The 7,957-nt window shown below is 36.8% G+C and overlaps 1 protein-coding gene across 1 annotated transcript; it reads left to right on the top strand.

Annotated features, from left to right (window-relative positions):
- The first annotated feature begins 5,782 nt into the window (after positions 1-5,782).
- On the top strand, positions 5,783-7,957 carry LOC141702601 (uncharacterized). The gene is made up of 3 exons (XM_074506255.1): positions 5,783-6,153; positions 6,583-6,821; positions 7,538-7,957. The coding sequence occupies exons 1-3, from the start codon at positions 5,875-5,877 to the stop codon at positions 7,608-7,610; spliced, it is 591 nt and encodes a 196-aa protein (XP_074362356.1). The 5' UTR covers positions 5,783-5,874; the 3' UTR covers positions 7,611-7,957.

The following is a 7,957-nucleotide window of genomic DNA, read 5'->3' as shown; positions in this document are numbered from 1 at the left end:
TAATCCTTTGTAATCGATACCATTGTTGTAACACCTTTCAAGTTTAATAATATTTTTATTTAACTTGAATTTTGTTGCAATTTGTATTCCGCACTAAATTCGATTATATAGTATTGTTTGTATTCAACCCCCCTTCTACAAACACATTGGGACCTAACACTAGAGTACCTGAAACTAGACAAGGAACAAATAAGTAATAATGTCCGAGTCAATGAACTTTAACGACAACTGATGGAAAGCACATAAACTATAAATTAACACTGCAGTCCCCAGCAGCGGCGCCAAAAACTTGTTAGTCACTAAACACGCGCTAATAATACACGCAAGTATATGAGTTCGCAAGTAGTATAGAATCTTTTCTAGTGCATTCCCACAGAGACTGTATTGGTTAACTATCTAATTTATGCACCTAAGCAACAATGTATGGTTATTATCCAATGCTAAGATGATAACAAATTGAGATTGTTTATAACTAAGAATTACACTAACAAATATAACTACGAGAATAAGACTGACTGAATTTATATATGAGACAAATATGGGATTCTAACTTCATTAAATACTTCATTCAATAGCCTTATTATTCTTAACCTTACCATGTAATGGTGATGACACTAATCAGATAACACGAAAGTGATAAACGCCAACTTTCGTTGCACGAGTACCATTCTACTAGACATCCACAAAAGAGATAGAAGCTGAATAGACACCAATTATATTGAGACCCTATATGTCTATAGAATTTGACAACATAATGGTTTAAGCACAAGTTATCTATCTTGATTATATAGGGCAAGTAAGATGGTTAAAATTACCTATGAATCATGCATGACTCATACATGAACCTATGCTAGCATGGCAAGTTCTAAATCCTTAAATTTACTTTCGCTTCATTAAGAATTAACAAACTATCTTATAAGTTCGCAATGCTCATAAGACGAATACGCACACCCAATACTAGGATATCATACAATCACCACATACTAAGGCATCAAACAATTTAACTAAAGAAATCCATAAATAAATCCGCTAGAACCCCACGATAACGATTATCCCATAATCGGACTCATCATCAATGTGTGTTCCGATGAAAATATTATATAACAAACGTAGTCTTTATACGAATAAATAAAACCAAGTACAAACAAGAGTATAGGTTCAGCAAAACAAGAAACAAGCATCCAAATTATAACTCAAAACAAAGATTCACAAGAATAAACTAGATCGTCTTCGCCTTTGTTGAATTGTGCTAAAGGTCTCTTTCCGTCTTCTCCTTGCGCTCTGGTACGTCTCTGACTTGATATATATTAAAAACGACCTAATATGAATATATATATATATAGCATCCCTCAATAATCTGGAATCCTTCCCCTTTAGAATTGTAGTAGAAACAGGATTCTGAAATTCAGCCTTGGCGCGGCCGCGCGTGCTGCATTTCTGGAACCCCGGCGCGTCCGTGCGCTATCACAGCGCGGGCGGCCGTCCTTCTGGGAAAAACTCAGATTTCTTCTTAAAACTTATTGCTTCGAGCCTGCTTTCCATGAGCTTTTATTCTAATACCACCTGGACACCAAATTAGCACCAAAATAATGCTAATTCACCTGATTACCTGAATAGTGTCTGAAATGCAAAAACACTAGAAAACACATTAAAACACATAACAACTTGAGTACAAATACACTAATTCAAAGCTTATTAGAGCATAATAAAGTGTCATAAATGTCACTCAACAATAGAGTTGAGTTAGACTATTAGGTATAGTCTAAGTAAAGTGAATAGGTTAAAGTGCCAACTAGAGTTAGGGTGTGAGTCAGTTGGAAGTCTTATCTAATCCTAACACTGTTTCTTGATTGATGTTTTGTGTTTTCTCTCGGGACCCCAGTATTAGTGATTCTGATTTAGAGGTTAGTTTGACAGGTACCCTAGTGGACTCCATTCCACCCTCTCTAGAGGAGCCTGTATATGTTAGTTCAGACCAGGAGGTTGATCCATCAGAGAGTAGTGAGATCCCTATGCAGATATCACCCTTGAAGCCAGAGTCAGAGACCCTAGCCCCTGAGCCAGAGCTTGAGATGCCTAAGATTGTACCTGTTAGTGTTGGTGGCAAGTTAGCCCATGATCGAGATTTTGTTTACTCCCGCATTCCTGAGTTGGGAGCTTTGGTGGATAGGCTAGCTCGAGAGTCTAGGCAGAGGACTTCAGTTATGGAGGATGAGTGGAGAGCCCGGATTCAGATGGTGGAGCAGGTTTCCCGGAGGAGATTGGACAATAGACCGTCCACTAGTGATGCTAATACTGAGGCCCGGAGGTTGTATAAAATTATTCGCTGGATGTTGGTTGTGTTGAGAGAGATTCTGGACAGTTAGATAATGTTGGTCAGACCGACATCTGGTAGAGCCCGTAGTTATTGTTGTTTTCTTTCAGCGCCAGTAGGCTTGGGATACTTGGTCAGATGTCGGGATCCTTTTTTTATTTTGTTATAATGTATTGGATTTCAGAACTTGGTTCCATAGCAGTTGTTAGAAGTTAGGGGTAGATAGGGGATATTTTCTTGTTTTTCCTCTGTTTAACCCTGTCATATTGTTGTACCTTATTCTAGAACTTAATGCACTTAAAACTTCTATATTCATGCACGGTTCAGTCCATACATAACCTTTTATGATTGTGTTACATTAGGTACCCTGGAAATCTTTATAAACTGATTTACATACCATGTTTCTATATAACCGTGTTTAACATTTCGCAAAATCATACCCGGTACCATGTGAAAATACACAACTGATAGAGAAATTATATAGTATTAGGATTGCATGTGTAAAATTGGGTAAAGTTTAAAACCCGTAAAAGTTATTTCGAGGTAAAAATATTATTGTTATACGTCAATGCCATGCTATCGTATTTCTAAATAATTGCTCAATCAGGTTTGTAAGAAATGGCCAACTCACCAGATCACCAAGAAGAAAAAACTCAAACCCAAGACTAATAACTAAACCAAGATACTTCTATGATGAACCGACTTGCTCAGCTTTTACAACAACCCGTAGCCCCTAAAGTTGGAAACTTCAAACATTTTCAGTCTGTACATCCCCCAGAGTTCTTAGGTTTTCTAGACCCGATAAAAGCTCAGTCGTGGTTAAGAGAAATGGGGAAAGCGTTTAAATTAGCAGAAGTTAAGGATGAAAATAAAGCACAGTATGTGAGTTATTACCTTAAAGACGGGGCAAGTTTCTGGTGGGAATCTTTAAAGGTTTTACTTGAAGGAAAAGACTTATTGTAGGGAATGTTTACCGAGATGTTTCTGGAGAAGTACTTACCAAGTTATATGCAAGACCAGTTAGAGATGAAGTTTTTGGATCTTAGACAAGAGGATATGTCGGTGACAGAATATGAAGTAAAATTTTCGGATTTATCTAGGCTTGTACCTGAGTATGTGAATACGGAAGTAAAAAAGGCCAAAAGGTTCCAACAGGGACTTAGGCCATGGATACAGAGTCAAGTGGCACTTTTGGAGATCAAGAACTATGCCACCCTGGTGCAGAAGGCAATGATAGTAGAAGGGAAGCGAGAAGCTGCAAAAAGAGAGAATGAAGGTAGGAAAAGGAAGTTTGAGAACTTAGAGCAAGAACAAGGAAGTTCGAAGTTTAGAGGGAAGTTTGGCAAGAATGGTGGAGGTCATAATCAAAATTTTCAGAAGTTTAAACCCGGGAATGGAGCTCAAAAGAATCATTTTTAGAACACAGGACAGTCGGGAAAGGATAGTAGACCTCAGATTCAGGAATGTAAAATTTGTGGGAAGAGACACCCGGGAAGATGTAACAAGCTGGATGTGACCTGTTTTAGGTGTAATTTGAAAGGGCATTATTCAACAGAATGCCCAAGTGGAGCAAGGAAGCCAAAATTAACTTATTTTAAGTGTGGAAAGGTGGGCCATATGGTTAGAAATTGTAAGGAGCCTGTTTAGAAGGCAAATGTTCTTAGGATTGCTGGACCACCGCTTCTCCAAGCACCAACAGCTCAACCCAGATCTAGAACCTTCAATATGACAATGAAAGAAGTTGTGCAAGATGTGGATGTGGTGACAGGTACGCTCGTTATAAACTTAGTAGAAATAAAAGTATTAATGGATTTTGGAGCAACTAGTTACTTGCTGAGTTTTTTGTGCTCATATATTTTGCTTTGTTCTAACCATGGCAGTTAAGTAAGAGGATGACCAGACTAAGGCGCACTGCTCGTAAGAGAGTACCTGGTGGCCCCTACCGTGTCGTAGGCTTCCAGATGCCAGAACAGGTAGTACAAGAACTGTGAGCAAGCACTTTAGTTGGAAAGTTTGTAATGATATAATGGGTTATCTGTCGATTCCAAGTCGGAATCGATTATATATAAATTTAATATTATTTTGGGTTGTAATAATTATTGTTGGTTGATAGATATATCTTGTCTCAAACTTAATCATGATTAGATCCTGTTAATAGTTAATTGGGGTTTATGCTTTTATTAATGTTAGTTTAATAGTGTGTAGGTCCTCATTTTCTAACCCCCGAGATTGAGGGCGTCACAAACATGGAAATGGAAATGCTCTTTTGTTCTCTCAAATCTGCAAATAGGCTGCCACATTCCTTTGTATACAATCAACCCATGTGACTGTCAAGTCACATTCAACTACTATTTGAATTGGTTATCCATTGAGACGTTAATGTTATCTGTTGATACTCCACATGAGTTATCCGTTGAGTCTCCAATGGATCATCCGTTGAAAGTGTCTTGAGTCATTCGACAAAGCTTTGTAGTTTATCCGTTAAAAGTATTTTCTTAACAGTTGATACTGTTTCACTTATGCAAAATTACAAGACATCTAATATTTATAATTAGCCAACTTATTTTGCATATCTTTCTAGTAGTCAACATGACTTGGAATTATCTACAACTTCTAAACTTTTAAGTTACAGTATACAGAAATGTGCTACAAAAGCTTATTGGAATATAAGCTACACTATCAACGGATGAACAAGTATGGTTATCCGTTGATAGTTATAAAATCACTCAATTAAATCTACTAAGATTTTTTGGTCATCAAATTTAAAACATATTCCTAACAGAAGAAAGAAGAGTAAAGTAGAAGATTGACGTCAAATGAGCTACTAGCAATACATATGTAGTACATTTATGTTGCTTTTGCTGTAATTACCACAACACCCTCTTTCATTTGCTTTATTTACTAACAGGACTAACAACTCAGATGACGGTTGTACACATTATGCACAAGTTTGTGAACTTCATGTACATGTTATGTAATTTTCAGCGGAACTAATAGCTGAGATGACAACTTCATGTACATGTAATGTAATTTTCAGCGGCACTAATAGTTGAGATGACGGTTGGACACATTATGCACAAGTTTGTGAATTCCATGTACACGTTATGCAATTTTCAAAAATAGAGGTACACGCCTTGCATTTTTTTCAAATTAGAGATACACGTTCTGCATTTTGGTCAAGTGAATATTAATTTTTGGACCGATAAAGAAAACTGTGAGTGTTATTTAAGAGGCCAGCCTTGTATTTCCTATGGTCAAACCAGATTAGAGGCATGAGTCATACTATTCTTAAGCATTTCATTTAATTATTCTAACACAATTGAATTATTTGAGTCACGAATCATGTGAACAAGTGAAACCATGTTATAGTTACAGTAGCTGGACATGAAAGACATGGATATGTGGTGAATAGTGTCTGAACTTTACATTATTTTCGTTGCGGAAAGCATTGTGTCACACCATGTAAAAAAACATGAATACTACACTACTTTGTAGCAGAGCCTGTGAGTCTTGGACCCAAAAACAGAGGCTTTTATCACGGGGGTTTATTCTTAACCGTCATGACAAAATCTCTCTCTCTCTCTCATAAAAATCCATCAGCCACAAGTGTAGTCCGGATGAGCTTCAGCTCATCTCAGTTTAACAATATGATCAAATGTAACGCTACTAGTTCCTCTATTTTTGGACCAACAAGATATAAGTTGTGGGCTCTCATTATCATTCTCATTTTAGCTTTCTGGTCAATGTTCACCGGCTCCGTCACTCTCAACTGGTCCACCGCCGCCACGACACTCACGGACGATTTTTACTATCCTCTTCACTCCGACCTAGACATCCTCGTAATAATTACTTAAACTGCAAGTTTCATGTTCATCCTAATTTCCGTTTCTTATATATCTCTTTTTTTTGCTTAATATGGTTCACACGTAACTAAGCGTGTTGATGTACTTGATCATCACACCAACCGTGACATTTGATAACCTAACATGTTACAAGTAGATAATTTGATCTTAATTTGTGTGTTGATGTACTTATCATCGCACCAAGCACAATATTTTTTTGTGTATTTGTTCACTACGGAATGGAGGGTGTTGATATACTTGATCATCGCACAACATGTGCTCGACCTAACATGTTGAAGTAGATAATTTGATCTTTAGATGCCTTAAAGCAATAAGCAAGTAATTTTAAAAAAAATTAAGACGATTGTTTGTTTTTTGGATTAGATTAATATCTGCGGTGTTTAAGTAGTGTTGGATCAATTGCAGGAAGTAGAAGATAGAGAAAAATTGGTACGACGTATGTGGGATGTGTATACACATAGCAAGACAATTAAGTTTCCCAGGTTTTGGCAACGGGCATTTGAAGCTGCTTATGAGGATTTGACTAGTGATGTTTCTTCTATCCGAAACCCTGCGATTTTGGAGATTGCTAAGATGTCAATGTTTTCTCTTAACTTGATTTTCGAATCTCTTCCTAAAGCTACTACAGCTTCCGAAACTGATAGGTAAATATGCCTGAGTTTTGTGCTTGTTCTCACTAATCTGATTAGTTCTAATCTTGAATGTTTCTGAATGTATGCTCTAAACTTATACTAGGATATTTGATTCTTTAGTTATCTACTAGTTACCAGTGTTCTGTTCTGTGATGCAGAGTCTTGAAACTCTTGATCAGTGTGCACTATCAGTTCTAAATTATACATCTTACTTAATTCAAGTAGAATATCCACATCTCTAAGCACAATTTGTTCTATAATAATCCTTCGATGGCACATCGTACCAGCACTGTAAATTCTTCCAAAGTCATCACTATGGATAATTTTTGTGTATCTTGTTAACATCCTTTTATAAGGGACTCTTATACTTATAAAATGTTCGTCATATACTTGATTTCTACTAAGCCTACCTTTCTCTGTGGTCCATCTTCATTCAACTCGTTTGGTGGCTTGCAGGATTAGTACTCTACACAGACCTGTCCATGATAATATATCGTCACCGACTTGTATCTTTCTGCTGAATTGCAGAGCATAAAATATGAACTGTTTGGTCTGGACGATTTAATTTTCTGGAAAACATATCTCTAATTTGAAATGATAATAAATAAATACATGGGTCAAGTGAGGCGTTGTGGAATTCCTTGGTAAAATTCTTGTTCAAATCATCACCCCACATTAGTGTATTATTAAAAATGATATGACATAGTTTTGGAATTTCTCTTGTGCAGAGTAATCGGCAAAGAAACAGGACCAGGCAAGCTGCAGAAGTCCAGACGGGGACTACTAGACGTTCGAGGATAGTATTATAACACGATTCCTTAGAAAAATGTAATCTGTGTTCTGGTTTAATGCACTTATCAAGATCACCTGCTCAGTTGCTGAAGATGGTAAATTTCAGGGTTTTATAAACCTTCAAAATCACGACCTGGACGAATTAGATAGTGTCCTGCCTTGTATACCTTCTACATCAATTTACCAATTTCTTTAAAGTCCAACATGTACAAATTTGAGTGTTGGATTACTAGAGAAGTTATGTTACTAGTTGCCCCAACTGTAAACAGTTGCAAATCTGCGTATTTATAGAAGAAACCAATGCCTGGCCAAGAGGGTACATTAAGATTACTGGTACAATAACTTTAATATAACAA

This window comes from Apium graveolens, unplaced genomic scaffold (genome assembly GCF_009905375.1).
Source record: "Apium graveolens cultivar Ventura unplaced genomic scaffold, ASM990537v1 ctg531, whole genome shotgun sequence".
Lineage (NCBI taxonomy): Eukaryota > Viridiplantae > Streptophyta > Magnoliopsida > Apiales > Apiaceae > Apium > Apium graveolens.
Note: the sequence above shows the minus strand (reverse complement) of the source record. Positions and strands in the feature narration are given on the sequence as shown.